The sequence below is a fragment of the Leptosomus discolor genome, chromosome 16 (assembly GCF_034619465.1).
Source record: "Leptosomus discolor isolate bLepDis1 chromosome 16, bLepDis1.hap2, whole genome shotgun sequence".
Lineage (NCBI taxonomy): Eukaryota > Metazoa > Chordata > Aves > Leptosomiformes > Leptosomidae > Leptosomus > Leptosomus discolor.
In genome coordinates this window covers 9,555,060-9,571,979 of record NC_141406.1, presented here as the reverse complement: position 1 = coordinate 9,571,979, position 16,920 = coordinate 9,555,060, and the positions used below count along the sequence as shown (strand labels likewise).

The window sequence follows — 16,920 nt, the reverse complement described above, 5'->3', positions numbered from 1 at the left end:
GGGAATGCAAAGGGGCAGCTAAAAGAGAACTCCCAGAGCCAGAAGGCGGCGTTCTCGGATCTGAAAAGGTCTCAATACTGCCACCGTGTACCCAGCAAAACGACTGCAGGATCCAGGAAAGGCAAGAGGTGCCTCGGCCATGTGTGGGGCTGGCTGGAGGGAGAAAGGCTGCCCGTTGTGAGGTCATCAGCTGCCCCCCTGGCCTGGTGACAGTGGTCCCCGGGGGGGGGTCAAGTGGGACGTCCCTGCTGCCAGGGCAGAGGGATGGTCCCCAGCCTCTGTCAGGCACATCTGGTGGGCACTCAGCCCATACCCCTCTCTCGTGCTTGTGTTTACACAGAGCAGGATTGCAGCCCTCATCGTGGACAAGGAGCCTGCGGAAGAGAGCCTGGAGGAAGTGGAGGTATGGCGGCCGGGCCTTCCCTCTGCAAGGGCAGCGCGGCCCTGCCACGTGTGCCAGGGAGTCTGGTCCTATGAACGCTGCTCTGGTCAAGGGCTGGACAGGCGTGGGCAGAAAAGGGCCCTGCATTGGCTTTGGCAGCCCTGTCTCCCAGTGCATGGTGAGAGGGTGCCTGCAGGGCTCCTGCCAGCCCTGGCTCTCCAGCGCCTGCGGCCTCGTGCGCGGCACGGGGAGCTTGGGCTCCCCTACGCAGAGCCTTTCCCCTGCAGGGACGGGAGCATGGGGTGGGATGTCTCCAGTGCCCAGCCTGGAAGTGGCCAGCACTGGGGTGTGGGGGAAGAGCAGGGGGCTGGGGTGACACCTGTCAAAACCTTTGTTGATAGGCAAAAATAATGGAAACCACCAAGGAAGCCAACATGTATGAAAAGAAATACAAGGAGAGCAGCAAGTTGCTGGGCCAGCTCAGATCTGGCGTGGAGGCCCTGCTCAAAGAAACCAGCTGTGATGCTACGAAGATAACGTGGCCGCTTGGAGACAACCTGGCGCAGATTCTGGGTGGGTCGGGGCTGCCCGTCTTCCCCTGCCACATGGCCTGGACCCTGCGTGTCCACCACCCGCTTGCACTGTGTTTTAATTGAGCTCTTGTTTTTTCCTCTGCCCCGTCACGCATGGGTGTCCCTAATGCGAATTCTGGGGTGCCAAATTGCCAGTCAACTCGGGAGCCAAGCCGGCTCTAGAAAGATGCCAGTGGAGCCCCAAGCCCTCCTCTCGGCTCTGGGTGCGGGAGCCGGCCTCGGGCCCTTGCCCCTGGGGAGACAGGCTGCCGGACGGCACCGCCTTGGGGAAGCCAGAGGATGAGCCCCTGCTCAGCAGACGGGCGGGGGCGGATTGGGGCAGGGGCCCTGCGTGACAGTGCTCCCTCCCACCCAGGTCTCCTGGAGAAGAGGACCCGCGAGCTCCTGCTGCAGGAGTCCATCCTGCGCTACACATCGGCTGAGGGCTCCCACCTGGCCCAGCCCTTCGCCCACCCGCTGCTGGGCGGCACCGAGCTCCTCTGGGGGATGGATCGCGCCCAGCTCTGCCCGACGGCCCCCGCCCCGAACGGCACCGCCGACGCCATCGGCGCCTGTGAGTGGGGGAGGTGGGAGGGAGGGGCTGTGGCCACGCAGCCAACGCCCAATGCCCCGTTCCCCCCTGGCTGCCCCGCCCAATCCCCCGCTGACCCCTGTCCTTCCCAGCCAACCCCAACCAGCCTCCCCCGCCCCACCACGGATGTCAGGCCTGTGACGGGGTGCGTGACGGCTGGCCATTTTCTTGGGCAGTGGAAGTGCCGCTGGACCACGGGCAGCTGCGCCAGCTGATTCTCCAGAGGCACGAGAAGCAGCAGGCCGACGCTCCTGGCACGGGCAAGAGGAGGAGGGCTAGACTGAAGATTTCGTGTGCTGACAGCTTCAAATCTGAGCGGGCCAGTGCTCCTGGCACGGGACCTTCGAGAGAAGAGATCACAGAATGTCAGGGGTTGCAAGGGACCTCGAAAGATCATCCAGTCCAAGCCCCCTGCCAGAGCAGGACCACCTAGAGTAGGTCACACAGGAACGCGCCCGGGCAACTTTTGAACGTCTCCAGAGAAGGAGACTCCACCACCTCTCTGGGCAGCCTGTTCCAGGGCTCTGTCATCCTCACAATTAAAAAGTTTTTCCCTTATGTTCACGTGGAATCTTCTGTGCTCCAGCTTGCACTTGTTGCCCCTTGTCCTGTCATTGGACGTCACCGAGAAGAGCCCGGCTCCACCCTCCTGACACTCGCCCTTTACGTATTTATGAACATCCATGAGGTCACCCCTCAGTCTCCTCTTCTCCAAGCTCAAGAGACCCAGCTCCCTCAGCCTTTCATCAGAAGGGAGACGTTCCACCCCCTTCATCACCTTTGTGGCTCTGCGCTGGACTCTTTCCAGCAGTTCCCTGTCCTTCTGGAACTGAGGGGCCCAGAACTGGACACGCTATTCCAGATGGGCTCTCAGCGGGGCAGAGGAGAAGGGGGAGGAGAACCTCTCTCGACCTACTGACCGCACCCCTTCTCATACCCCCCGGGATGCCATTGGCCTTCTTGGCCACCAGGACACATTGCTGGCTCACGGTCATCCTGCTGCCCACCAGGCCCCCCAGGCCCCTTTCCGCTACGCTATTCTCCACCAGCTCAGTCCCCAACCTCTACTGGGACATGGGGTTGTTCTTTCCCAGCTGCGAGACCCTGCACTTGCCCTTGTTGTAGTTGATTAAATGTCTCCCCGCCCAGCTCTCCAGCCTGTCCAGGTCTTTCTGAACGGCAGCACAGCCTCCTGGGGTGTCAGCCACTCCTCCCAGTTTGGTGTCAGCAGCAAACCTCCTGACAGGGTGCTCTGTTCCCTCATCCAGGTCATTGACGAATATATCGAAGAGTCCTGGTCCCAGCACCCACCCCTGAGGGACTCCACCAGATCCAGGCCTCCAACTAGACTCTGTCCCATTCACCACAGCTCTCTGACTTCTTTCCTTCAACCAATTAAACAAGCCACCTCACTACCCGGTCATCCAGACCACACTTCCTCAGTTCTGCTGCGAGGATGCTGTGGGAGACAGTGTCAAGTGCTTTACCGAAATCAAGATAAACCACATCCACTGCACTACCATCATCTATCCATCCACCTGGTTACGTCTTCATAAAAGGCTATCAGACTTCCATTGGTAAAGCCATGTTGACCGCTCCTAACGACTCTCTTATCCTTGATATGCCTACAGGCAGCACTGAGGGTAAGTTGTTCCATCACTTTTCCAGGGATGGAGGTGAGGCTGACCAGTCTGTAGTTACCCGGGTCCTCCTTCTTGCCCTTTTTGAAGACTGGACTGACATTTGCTTTCCTCCAGCCCTCAGGCACCTCTCCTGTTCCCCACGACTAACCAAAGATAATGGAGAGTGGTCTAGCAATGACTTGTGCCAGCTCCCTCAGCACCCGCGTGTGCATCCCAGCAGGGCCCATGCATTTGTGTATGTCCAGTTTGCTTAATTGATCCCTAACCCAGTCCTCATCAATCAAGGCAATCTCCTCCTTTATCCTGACTTCCTCTGGGGCCTCAGGGCTCTGGAGCTCCTGAGGACAGTCTCCAGCAGCATAGACAGAGGCAAAGAAGGCGTTCAGTAGCTCCACCTTCCCTGTATCCTCTGTCACCAGGGCACCCGCCTCATTCAGCAGTGGGCCTACATTGCCTCTAGCATTAGTTTTGTCTGCAATGTATTTGAAGAAGCCCTTTCTGCTGTCCTTGACCTCCCTTGCAAGGCTTAACTCCAAGGAGGCCTTAGCTTTCCTAGTTGCCTCCCTACATCCTCTGACAACAGTCTTATAGTCCTCCCAAGTGGCCATCCCCTGCTTCCAAGATCTATAGACTCTCTTCTTCCACTTGAGTTTGCCCATCAGTTTCCTGTTCAACCACGTGGGTCTCCTGCCTCCCTTTCTTGATTTCCTACCCACTGGCATGCTCCGATCTGGAGCCTGGAAAAAGTGGTCCTTGAATAGAAACCGACTCTCTTGGGCCCCTTTACCTTCTAGTACCCTGCCCCATGGGATTTCCCCTAGCAATTGCTTGAAAAGGCCAAAGTTGGCCCTGCTGAAGGCCAAGGTTGTGATCTTGCTTGGTGTTCTCTTCCTACCGCACAAGATCCTGAACTCCGCCATCTCATGATGGCTGCAGCCAAGGGCTGCCCTCAACCTTCACCGCTTCAACCAGACCCTGCTTGCTAGTGAGATAAGATTGTTATAAGATCTGCTCTAGCAGTGCTCCTCTCCTAGTTGGCTCATCCACCATTTGCATCAAGAAGTTCTCATCGATGCACTGGAGGAACCTCCTGGACTGTGAATGGCTAGCTGTGTAGGTCTCCCAGCAAATATCTGGGTAATTAAAATCCCCCACGAGTACCAGGGCCTGTGAATGCCAGGCTGCTGTCCGCTGCCTGTAGAAGGCCTCATCAACTTCCTCATCCTGATCGGGTGGCCGGTACTAGACACCCACGGCAGTATCTCCCATGCTAGCCTGCCCCTTGATTCTCACCCACAAACTCTCAACCCGCTCCTCATCCACCCCTGGACAGAACTCCCTACGTTCTAGCTGCTCTCTCATGGAAAGAGCAACGCCACCTCCACCTCCTCGCCTTGTTGGCCTGTCTTTCCCGAAAAGGACGCGGCCATCCATGACCGCATTCCAGTCACGTGAGCAGTCCCACCATGTCTCTGTAATTGTCACCAGATCGTAACCCCTTGACCGGACACGGATTCCTGACTCCTCCTGTTTATTCCCCGTGCAGCGTGCACTGGCATACAGGCATCTCAGGGAGCGAGCTGAGCACGCCGACTGCACCCGAGGGGGATGGCAGGCCTTCCAGTCCTCACTAATACTAGAACAGTGCCCCACCGGTGCAAACCCAGCTACAACCCCATCCCCCTTCGAATCTACTTTAAAGCTCTAGCTACGAGCCCTGCTAATTGTTGCCCTAGAACCCTTTTCCCTCTACAAGATAAGCCCTTCCCACGTATTAGCATCAGGTCTGGTGTTTTCTAAAACCAGCCATTATCAAAGAACACACAAGAGCCCGGCCTGTAGCCCCAGTCCTGGAGCCAGGTATTTACAGCGTGGATCCTGCTATTGCTTCCCGTGTCATCACCCGCAACTGGAAGGAGGGAAGAGAAATTAACTTGCGCGCCAGACTCTTTCAATAATTGTCCCAAGGCCCCGAAGTCTCTCTTCATTCCCCTCGGGCTACGGGATGCAGCTTCCTCCCCTCCTGCCTGGAAGATCAGTAGCGGGTTGTAGTCTGATGACCGCACGAGGTTGGGGAGTTTCCTAGCGATATCCCTAATTCGGGCTCCAGGAAGACTACAGACTTCCCTATGGTGAGGGCCGAACCCACATACTGGGCCCTCTGTTCCCTTTAGGAGTGAGTCTCCAACAACTCGAACTCTTCTCTTCTTCCTTGTGGAGGAGGTTGCTATACGGCTGGAAGGCCTGTCTGACTGTGGTGAGACCTCCGGCATAGGCTCTCGAGCATTCACCCCCTCATTGGACTGGCCGTCTTCCAGCAGGGCCTCATATCTCTTTCTCAGAGGCACCCGGGGAGGTGAGGCAGGCAAGGAGGGCGCTTGCAGGCAACTTGCCTCCGCTCACTTCTTTCATTTAGGCTTCTGTCTTCCCCCTGACAGGGGCAGGATACAGGGGCCCCTGTTTCCTGGGTGCGCTCTGGTGGGTGCCCCCCTTTCTGTTGTAGGGAGGGCAGAGCCTGGTTCCACCGGCCTGTCTCCACTTCAGCCTCCCTAATGCTCCGAAGCCTTTTCATTTCACTTGTAACCTCGCAGCCTCGTCGTGCAGCTGGGCCACTCGGCCGAGCAGATCGTCTACCCGCTCCCACCGCACCCGGCCGTACTCGTGGCTGCCCCCCGCCGCCAGCGAGAGGCTGTGGCATTCCCTGCAGCCTGTGACCTGGACACCTGCAGGTTTACCTGCGACCTCTGCCTGGCTCGCCACATTGCATCCAACAGGTCTTGCCCGGGTTGCCACCACAGCTGCCCACACCACCAGCTGCTGGGGCTGCCGCGGCACACTCTGGTCGCAGCGCTCCCCAGGCCGCTTTTTCCAGGCGTCAGGGAGGGCAGCGATGTTCTGGCAACGGCCAGGTCTCGCCCGCGTCTCCCACGAGAGCTGCCGGCTCCAGGCGAGCCGCTCCGCGGCCCTGGCATCTCCTTCCCTCAGGAAAAGCCGCTGTGCGCTGACATCTGCCGCTCCGGTGCGGGCTCGGCCGGCTGCGGGCAGCTCCCCTCGGCGACGACCATCTCGTTCCAACCCCCTGCCATGGGTAGGGACACCTTCCACCTGCGGGAGCTGCGTGAGGACACTGACACGATCAATGTGATCTAACAAGTGAACCTTTATTTCCGTGTTTCCAGTGCAATTTATAACCCTCGACCACACCCAATAAATACTGATTGGCTTCATCGCAAATAACAGCCCATAGTCCTACCTGATTGGCCACATTGCGAGTCACGTTCAAGTCACGTTCACAAATGTTCACACCCATCTTCTTCGAGAAATTAAAACTGCGTCATTAATGGCGGCTGTCTCTTCTCCTGCACCTGTAAGATGTTCATGCCCCCTGCACCGCAAGTTGTTCATGCTTTCAGCAGTTCCGGTACGTCCCAGCTCAGGTTCTCTGGAAAGGCTGGATTGTTCACATGTCCCTTATTTCATAAATATCCTCCCACATTCCACCAGACCAGGTCGCTCCCAGCCCCATCCAGCCTGGCCTTGAGCACTGCCAGGGAGGGGGCAGCCACAGCTTCCCTGGGCAACCTGTGCCGGTGCCTCACCGCCCTTGTAGTGAAGAACTTCTTCCTAATGTCTAATCTCAATCTCCTGCCCTGCTTTATGGATCATTTGTGCCAGTCCACCGGCTAGTCGAGGATGCATCGTCAGATTGCGAGGTGGCTGCCTCCTCTTTCAGGTGGTTTCGCTGACTCTCAAACATCAGCCGAGCACAAACAGCCACTTCCTGATGGCTGGCTTGACATCTCAAACACCTACCTGCTCTACCAACCTGGGGAGGTGAAGGGGCTACTAAATCCCATAAGGAGACAAACATCCTCCCTGCCGTGGGTTAACTCTTTAGTTCCATGTGGGATTTGTTTTGGCAGGATTTGGGAGAAATATCCCCAACCCATCCTGGTCCATCAGCCGCGCGTGTGAAGGATAAACTTGTTAAATTCATACTTTGCTGAGCACCAGGATGGGTTCAAACTATTGCGTTCTGGGTTGGTTGGGTTTTTTTGCTAATGTTACCAGCAGGAAGAAGAAGAACGACATTTGAGATGAAGGGGTCGCTTGGTTGTTTTTCAGGATTTCCTTTTGTTGCAGAGGGATCTGCAGGGATGCAGGGTCTCGGGGGGCAGGATCAGACTGGCCCCCTCCATCAGCCAGTTGAGCATTGCTTGGATGAAGAGAGTCCCCTTTTAGTCCACCCTGGCCACCCTGTAGTCGCTAGATCCTCCTTGGCAACGGTCCCCACGGACAACCCGCCCCCACCCCATTGTGACGACACAGTGGTGACATCAGGGTCAGTGCGTGTTCCACAGAGCCCGGGGCAGTGCAGGACAGGACAGCGACCGGACAGCAGCTCCCTGCCGGGCTCTCGCCTCTCCTGCGCTTGCCACTGGAAACAGGGGCTGATCTTTGGCAAAACCCCACTGCCGCCGTGGTCCCGACCCCTGGCTGGAGCGGAACCGCAGCACCCTGCGGTGGGGTGAGCAGCGTCGGGGGGGACGGGGAAGACCAGGGGGCTGCAGCGGGCCTGGGGGGGGACACGACCCTCTTTGGGGGTGAGGGCTGCGGGGTCGGCCCCAGTGCCCTCCCTGGCTGCAGCGAGACCGGGGCTGAATCCAGGCGACATCCCCGACTCGTGCTCCGCAGGGGCTCTGGCCGTCGGCACGGGGGGACCTTTCTACGAAAACCCAGGTAGCGAACGGGGTGGAACAGCTCAAGCCATCTGTTCTGCCCCTGCTTCTGAACTCGGCAAGAGGAGCGTGTTTTGCGATGCCATCACTACAAATGCTCTGTTTTTATTCACCGCGCAGCCACCTGTGATGGTTTCCTCATGTGCCAAACGCTCGAGCAGGCGCTGAGGGACAAGCGGGGGCCACAACCGCCCCCTTAGCCGGGTTTCATTTCTCTCCTTGGAAAGCAGGCCTGGCCCTGCGGAGGCTTCCTCGTCCCCTTCCCGAACTGTCTGCAGAGCGACCGGTGGAGACAGCTGGAAGCAATGAGCGACTCAAAGGTAAAAACTGAAGCACGATCCCAAGCTGAATTTCTGGACAGGCGCTCTGGGGGATCTGCCGTGGGGATCTCACCTGCAGAAATCAGTGGCGCGGTGGGGTGAGCCGGACAGGCGGTGGGGAGCCAGGCTCTCTTTTGCCAGCAAGGCGTTGGGTTGCGGCGGGGCTCGTTCTGCCTGCCCTCCTGTGCCGGGGATGAGGCCGTGGCGTGAGACCTGGGTGTTGGGGGAGGCAGGGTTGGGCAACAGGGGTCAGCTGAGGTCAGGGGGGTAGTGGTGGATGCAACTGCCAGAGCTGCAGTGCTCACCTGTAAGGCAGTGACTTCTCAGCTACAAGTCACCTTCGCACAGCTGGGGATGCGAGCGCTCCTGCTCCGCTCCTGGGCAAAGTCAGCGGGGTTCCTTCATGTCATGTCCCCAGTAGGGGTGGGTTTGATTCTGACTGACGTGGTCCCGGCAGTCACGCTGGGTGATAAAAGTGGTGACAACGTGCCGTCACCTGCCCTCCGCGCTGCTGGAGGTCTGCACCCTGTTCTGGATGCGAGGTGCTAGCTGCGGCTCAGCTGCCCTGGTGTTGGCTGGTCTTGACGCCTCCTTGCCCTGGAAAGTGGTGCTAGCATGGCGGGGGGTTACCCAAGAGCACAGCGCCTGGCCGCCTTTGCTCTGAAGTGGATCAGAAGCGCTCATGGAGTTGGTTTGTGTGGCTCAGTGTTTGGGAGGGTACTGAATATCTTCGGTGCCAGTGAAGAGCTGAAGGTGGTGACGAAGAGCTGGAGGTGGCGATGCCATTAACCCACTGCCCCGTGCCCAGCTCCGCTGTCTACCACTGCTGGTGGGGTTTGCTCAAGTGACTGAGCTCTCCCTCTCTATGTCAGCAGGGCGCGCTCTCTTTGAGGCAGAAGCTTTCAGCCTTCCCGGAGAAGGAGCAGGACAAGCTGGCTGAAGGCGAGTTCAGGAGACTGCAGGTGCAGTTTCGGAGAGCTGGGGAGAAGAACAGGTCCTATGGTGCCAAGACGAGGCGTCAGCTGCAGGCCCAGGAGTAAGTGCAGCTTGGCTCGGCTGCGTTGTGCCCGGAAAGTTCCTCCAGGCAGAGATGTGGGGACCCTGGTGCTGAGGTGGGGAGGGGCAAGGACCTGCTCCGGCGTTGCAGGTGGGATGTGCTCCATGTTATTTGTTGTTTTGTTTTTACAGGCAAGAAATAGAGTCGCTGGCTCAAGAACAGAAGGAGGTGTTATCAACGCTGAGCCAGATCACGTCCCGGAGGAACGTGATGCTGGATGAGAGGAATCGTACGGAGCTCCACCGCCTTTTGCAGTCCAAATCCAAGCACGACTCTCTGATTGGAGAGAGAAAAGCCCTCTTAGCTGCCCTGGAGAAGCAGGTAACGCATCTGAACCATTCCCTGGCCGAGCACGGTAGAGCAGAGCAGAGTCACAGAGGGAGACCCGTGGCTGAAACCCCTCGATGCAGAATGCATCTCCTTCAGGCCTCGGAACAGAATGCTGCCTCCTGGCAAAAGACACGTGCCACTGACTAAGGGACAGAGCCAGGCTCCCATTCAAGTCAGCATCGCTGGCCAGAAAAGTACGGGGCGCAACTCTCAGCCTTGCTGTCCCACAGCTCTCTGCAGCTCCTCTTGGATGGCACACACCTGCCTGGGGTCACGCAACATCCCACTGCTTTTCCCTTGACTTTTGTCGTTCTTCTGAAAATGCAACATTTAGCTGTGCTGCCTGAGATGTGGCAAATCGAGGAGCAGCGACACCCGAGAGATGTCTCTTCACTTCTCCTGAGGACAGCCTGACAAGAGTCCAGAACGTAGGGCTGGAGATTATACTTTCTTTGGTTTTTTTCCTCTGTGTGCGCAGATATTAGAGCTGGAACAAGAGATTGCGAGTCAAAAGCGGAGAGCAGCAAAGGTGAAGGACGTGAAGAGGAGCGAGCGGCTGCCAAAGCAGGCCGAGACGCTGGAGACGTCTCTATACAACGTAAGCAAACCTTTGGCAGGCCTTTGGCGGCCGTGTGCGGGGCTGCACTGGGGCCTGTGTGCAACATGCCTTTTGGTCAGGACAAAGGGTAACGGTGCAAATGCGTTTGGTTGCCACAAGCTGCGTAAAGGCCCTGGCTTGTTCCCCTGGCCTGGTTGCTCCCAGAACCCCTCCAAGGCTCCTTCGAGCTTGGCGACCCAAATGCAGCACTTGTGCCTTGCCAAGAAGCCTGAAGGCCTGCGCCTGTTTAGTGACACGGCCGAGCTGCCTGAGGCCACCTTGCCTTGGACAATGCCAGCTCCGGGTCTCGGCCTGGCCTACTGTTGCCTCTCCAGCCTTAGGGAGGAGGATACTGCAGGGCCAGCTTCACATCCCTTGGCCCGTGTTTGTCTCAGCCCTGGTCGAGGTCTTTCTGCAGAGACCTGAGCCCCCCAGTCCCGCAGCAGCTTCAGACCCCTTGCTTCTCTCTCCCCAGGTCACTGTCCGTTTCCACACCGCTGTGAGCAGAAACAAGCAGCTGCATGAAGAGATTGAAAGCCTCCAAATACAGAAAGCTGCTTTGAACAACATCTTCTTTAAGCTCCACAGGAAGCTGGAGAAGCAACGCAGGAGGATGAACAGCGCTCTTCAGCAATCCACAGAAGCCTACGAGGAGTGGTACGTGGCCTTGCGAACGCTCTGCGGTAAACTTGGCACCGGTGGGCAATGGCGGCGTCGAGTAGCGATGACAAGAGAGATCGCTGGCAACTTGAGAGAGAGGATTCTCCGCTCTTGTCTAGAGCTGGGTGCCGAGGGCTGGGTGCCGAGGGCTGGGTGCCTGGTCAGTGCAGGGAGACCGGTACCTCCAGGGTGATTTACTCCACCCGCCCCAGAGGTTTCTCGGGATGGGGTGAGCTGCCTCGCGGAGCAGTCTCTGTCCGCTGAGTCCCACCTGAGCCCACAGAGGGGGACGCAGCAGATGCGGAGCAGAGGCCAGCCAGCTCTGGTCCAAGTGAGCCGGGCTGCCGGAGCTGGGTGCTGTGTCCAAGTACAAAACCCCACCAAGAGCTCTGTCAGCTTGCTGCTGGCCTTGGGCTGACACAGCCGCATCGCGATGAGAGCTGGGCGATGTGCACAGCATCACGGGGGCTTGGCTGGGTCAGGCACGGAGACGGCCAGGAAGAGAAATCGTTCTAACTACGCGTGGTGTAACCTGCTGCTTTCTGCGTGCAGGATGGAGACTCTGAACAGAACTAGAGAGGAGACTGAAAAGCAGAGGAAAGACGCTGCCCTGCACGAAAGGCAGAAGCGTGTCCTTGGCACGGCGCAGATCGAAATGAAAACTTTCATGGACACCAAACTGCGAGATCTCTCGGAGTTGAAGGAAAAGGCCCAAAAGAACAAAGGTAGCAAATGAGAGAAATGCCGTGCAACGGGGACCCCAAACCAGGGCTGCGCAGGGTTGGCAAGGGGTGGCTTATAGCGCTGCACCCCAAAGGCAGGACGTCTCCTCTGCCTGCAGGCTCCTTCAGCCACCCTTTGCCCTACAGAATAAACAGACAAACAGGGATAAGCAAGGGAGGCCACCTGAACCCCTGCGTCTTGGGGTGCCCTTGGGGGAGAGGGAGGGATGGGGAAGCAGGGACCCGCCTCCATGTGCAGCCGTGGCCCCTTTGATCCTGCTGGGGAGGGATGCCACTGTGTTTGCCCCATTCCCATGCAGGCTGTGAGCTCCTTGCTTAATTTCTGAGTGAAGGAAGGCTCTGCCAAGGGCAGCCGTGGGGACACGCGCAGCCCAGACGCTCCCTCTCTCCCTCAGCCTTGAAGGCAGCCAAGCGCATCAGGCAGAGGCAAGCAGAAGCAGAGAGCTTCGAGAGCCTGATGCCAGTTTACCAGCAGCTGCTGGAGCAGGCGGAGAACGGCGACATCGACCGGCTGATAGACAGCTTTGTCGCAGAGAATCAGAAGGAGTTCTCCTGCTTCAGCTACGCCATCGAGGTCAACAAGGAGATGGCGAAGATGCAGCAGAGGATCAACGACCAGCAGGTCTGTTCCAGGCCCTTCACGTCTCCCCTTTCTCAGCTGGTGCTGCTGGGCTGGGGCTTTTCCTCTCCCACGTGTCCGGAATCACACAAGAGCCCAGCTCAGAGCCTGCCACAGGGGCGGGATTAGGGGAATGCAAAGGGGCAGCTAAAAGAGAACTCCCAGAGCCAGAAGGCGGCGTTCTCGGATCTGAAAAGGTCTCAATACTGCCACCGTGTACCCAGCAAAACGACTGCAGGATCCAGGAAAGGCAAGAGGTGCCTCGGCCATGTGTGGGGCTGGCTGGAGGGAGAAAGGCTGCCCGTTGTGAGGTCATCAGCTGCCCCCCTGGCCTGGTGACAGTGGTCCCCGGGGGGGGGTCAAGTGGGACGTCCCTGCTGCCAGGGCAGAGGGATGGTCCCCAGCCTCTGTCAGGCACATCTGGTGGGCACTCAGCCCATACCCCTCTCTCGTGCTTGTGTTTACACAGAGCAGGATTGCAGCCCTCATCGTGGACAAGGAGCCTGCGGAAGAGAGCCTGGAGGAAGTGGAGGTATGGCGGCCGGGCCTTCCCTCTGCAAGGGCAGCGCGGCCCTGCCACGTGTGCCAGGGAGTCTGGTCCTATGAACGCTGCTCTGGTCAAGGGCTGGACAGGCGTGGGCAGAAAAGGGCCCTGCATTGGCTTTGGCAGCCCTGTCTCCCAGTGCATGGTGAGAGGGTGCCTGCAGGGCTCCTGCCAGCCCTGGCTCTCCAGCGCCTGCGGCCTCGTGCGCGGCACGGGGAGCTTGGGCTCCCCTACGCAGAGCCTTTCCCCTGCAGGGACGGGAGCATGGGGTGGGATGTCTCCAGTGCCCAGCCTGGAAGTGGCCAGCACTGGGGTGTGGGGGAAGAGCAGGGGGCTGGGGTGACACCTGTCAAAACCTTTGTTGATAGGGAAAAATAATGGAAACTACCAAGGAAGCCAACATGTATGAAAAGAAATACAAGGAGAGCAGCAAGTTGCTGGGCCAGCTCAGATCTGGCGTGGAGGCCCTGCTCAAAGAAACCAGCTGTGATGCTACGAAGATAACGTGGCCGCTTGGAGACAACCTGGCGCAGATTCTGGGTGGGTCGGGGCTGCCCGTCTTCCCCTGCCACATGGCCTGGACCCTGCGTGTCCACCACCCGCTTGCACTGTGTTTTAATTGAGCTCTTGTTTTTTCCTCTGCCCCGTCACGCATGGGTGTCCCTAATGCGAATTCTGGGGTGCCAAATTGCCAGTCAACTCGGGAGCCAAGCCGGCTCTAGAAAGATGCCAGTGGAGCCCCAAGCCCTCCTCTCGGCTCTGGGTGCGGGAGCCGGCCTCGGGCCCTTGCCCCTGGGGAGACAGGCTGCCGGACGGCACCGCCTTGGGGAAGCCAGAGGATGAGCCCCTGCTCAGCAGACGGGCGGGGGCGGATTGGGGCAGGGGCCCTGCGTGACAGTGCTCCCTCCCACCCAGGTCTCCTGGAGAAGAGGACCCGCGAGCTCCTGCTGCAGGAGTCCATCCTGCGCTACACATCGGCTGAGGGCTCCCACCTGGCCCAGCCCTTCGCCCACCCGCTGCTGGGCGGCACCGAGCTCCTCTGGGGGATGGATCGCGCCCAGCTCTGCCCGACGGCCCCCGCCCCGAACGGCACCGCCGACGCCATCGGCGCCTGTGAGTGGGGGAGGTGGGAGGGAGGGGCTGTGGCCACGCAGCCAACGCCCAATGCCCCGTTCCCCCCTGGCTGCCCCGCCCAATCCCCCGCTGACCCCTGTCCTTCCCAGCCAACCCCAACCAGCCTCCCCCGCCCCACCACGGATGTCAGGCCTGTGACGGGGTGCGTGACGGCTGGCCATTTTCTTGGGCAGTGGAAGTGCCGCTGGACCACGGGCAGCTGCGCCAGCTGATTCTCCAGAGGCACGAGAAGCAGCAGGCCGACGCTCCTGGCACGGGCAAGAGGAGGAGGGCTAGACTGAAGATTTCGTGTGCTGACAGCTTCAAATCTGAGCGGGCCAGTGCTCCTGGCAGGGGACCTTCGAGAGAAGAGATCACAGAATGTCAGGGGTTGCAAGGGACCTCGAAAGATCATCCAGTCCAAGCCCCCTGCCAGAGCAGGACCACCTAGAGTAGGTCACACAGGAACGCGCCCGGGCAACTTTTGAACGTCTCCAGAGAAGGAGACTCCACCACCTCTCTGGGCAGCCTGTTCCAGGGCTCTGTCATCCTCACAATTAAAAAGTTTTTCCCTTATGTTCACGTGGAATCTTCTGTGCTCCAGCTTGCACTTGTTGCCCCTTGTCCTGTCATTGGACGTCACCGAGAAGAGCCCGGCTCCACCCTCCTGACACTCGCCCTTTACGTATTTATGAACATCCATGAGGTCACCCCTCAGTCTCCTCTTCTCCAAGCTCAAGAGACCCAGCTCCCTCAGCCTTTCATCAGAAGGGAGACGTTCCACCCCCTTCATCACCTTTGTGGCTCTGCGCTGGACTCTTTCCAGCAGTTCCCTGTCCTTCTGGAACTGAGGGGCCCAGAACTGGACACGCTATTCCAGATGGGCTCTCAGCGGGGCAGAGGAGAAGGGGGAGGAGAACCTCTCTCGACCTACTGACCGCACCCCTTCTCATACCCCCCGGGATGCCATTGGCCTTCTTGGCCACCAGGACACATTGCTGGCTCACGGTCATCCTGCTGCCCACCAGGCCCCCCAGGCCCCTTTCCGCTACGCTATTCTCCACCAGCTCAGTCCCCAACCTCTACTGGGACATGGGGTTGTTCTTTCCCAGCTGCGAGACCCTGCACTTGCCCTTGTTGTAGTTCATTAAATGTCTCCCCGCCCAGCTCTCCAGCCTGTCCAGGTCTTTCTGAACGGCAGCACAGCCTCCTGGGGTGTCAGCCACTCCTCCCAGTTTGGTGTCAGCAGCAAACCTCCTGACAGGGTGCTCTGTTCCCTCATCCAGGTCATTGACGAATATATCGAAGAGTCCTGGTCCCAGCACCCACCCCTGAGGGACTCCACCAGATCCAGGCCTCCAACTAGACTCTGTCCCATTCACCACAGCTCTCTGACTTCTTTCCTTCAACCAATTAAACAAGCCACCTCACTACCCGGTCATCCAGACCACACTTCCTCAGTTCTGCTGCGAGGATGCTGTGGGAGACAGTGTCAAGTGCTTTACCGAAATCAAGATAAACCACATCCACTGCACTACCATCATCTATCCATCCACCTGGTTATGTCTTCATAAAAGGCTATCAGACTTCCCTTTGGTAAAGCCATGTTGACTGCTCCTAACGACTCTCTTATCCTTGATATGCCTACAGGCAGCACTGAGGGTAAGTTGTTCCATCACTTTTCCAGGGATGGAGGTGAGGCTGACCAGTCTGTAGTTACCCGGGTCCTCCTTCTTGCCCTTTTTGAAGACTGGACTGACATTTGCTTTCCTCCAGCCCTCAGGCACCTCTCCTGTTCCCCACGACTAACCAAAGATGATGGAGAGTGGTCTAGCAATGACTTGTGCCAGCTCCCTCAGCACCCGCGTGTGCATCCCAGCAGGGCCCATGCATTTGTGTATGTCCAGCTTGCTTAATTGATCCCTAACCCAGTCCTCATCAATCAAGGCAATCTCCTCCTTTATCCTGACTTCCTCTGGGGCCTCAGGGCTCTGGAGCTCCTGAGGACAGTCTCCAGCAGCATAGACAGAGGCAAAGAAGGCGTTCAGTAGCTCCACCTTCCCTGTATCCTCTGTCACCAGGGCACCCGCCTCATTCAGCAGTGGGCCTACATTGCCTCTAGCATTAGTTTTGTCTGCAATGTATTTGAAGAAGCCCTTTCTGCTGTCCTTGACCTCCCTTGCAAGGCTTAACTCCAAGGAGGCCTTAGCTTTCCTAGTTGCCTCCCTACATCCTCTGACAACAGTCTTATAGTCCTCCCAAGTGGCCATCCCCTGCTTCCAAGATCTATAGACTCTCTTCTTCCACTTGAGTTTGCCCATCAGTTTCCTGTTCAACCACGTGGGTCTCCTGCCTCCCTTTCTTGATTTCCTACCCACTGGCATGCTCCGATCTGGAGCCTGGAAAAAGTGGTCCTTGAATAGAAACCGACTCTCTTGGGCCCCTTTACCTTCTAGTACCCTGCCCCATGGGATTTCCCCTAGCAATTGCTTGAAAAGGCCAAAGTTGGCCCTGCTGAAGGCCAAGGTTGTGATCTTGCTTGGTGTTCTCTTCCTACCGCACAAGATCCTGAACTCCGCCATCTCATGATGGCTGCAGCCAAGGGCTGCCCTCAACCTTCACCGCTTCAACCAGACCCTGCTTGCTAGTGAGATAAGATTGTTATAAGATCTGCTCTAGCAGTGCTCCTCTCCTAGTTGGCTCATCCACCATTTGCATCAAGAAGTTCTCATCGATGCACTGGAGGAACCTCCTGGACTGTGAATGGCTAGCTGTGTAGGTCTCCCAGCAAATATCTGGGTAATTAAAATCCCCCACGAGTACCAGGGCCTGTGAATGCCAGGCTGCTGTCCGCTGCCTGTAGAAGGCCTCATCAACTTCCTCATCCTGATCGGGTGGCCGGTACTAGACACCCACGGCAGTATCTCCCATGCTAGCCTGCCCCTTGATTCTCACCCACAAACTCTCAACCCGCTCCTCATCCACCCCTGGACAGAACTCCCTACGTT

The 16,920-nt window shown here is 58.2% G+C and overlaps 1 protein-coding gene across 1 annotated transcript; it reads left to right on the top strand.

Moving 5' to 3' along the window:
* Nucleotides 1-8,863: 8,863 nt before the first annotated feature.
* LOC147414317 (uncharacterized) lies at nucleotides 8,864-12,384 on the top strand. Its single transcript, XM_086473993.1, has 7 exons — nucleotides 8,864-9,004; nucleotides 9,124-9,284; nucleotides 9,437-9,626; nucleotides 10,114-10,656; nucleotides 10,709-10,890; nucleotides 11,446-11,618; nucleotides 12,032-12,384. Exons 1-7 carry the CDS (start codon nucleotides 8,864-8,866, stop codon nucleotides 12,382-12,384), a joined length of 1,743 nt encoding a protein of 580 aa, XP_086330119.1.
* The last annotated feature ends 4,536 nt before the right edge of the window (nucleotides 12,385-16,920 follow it).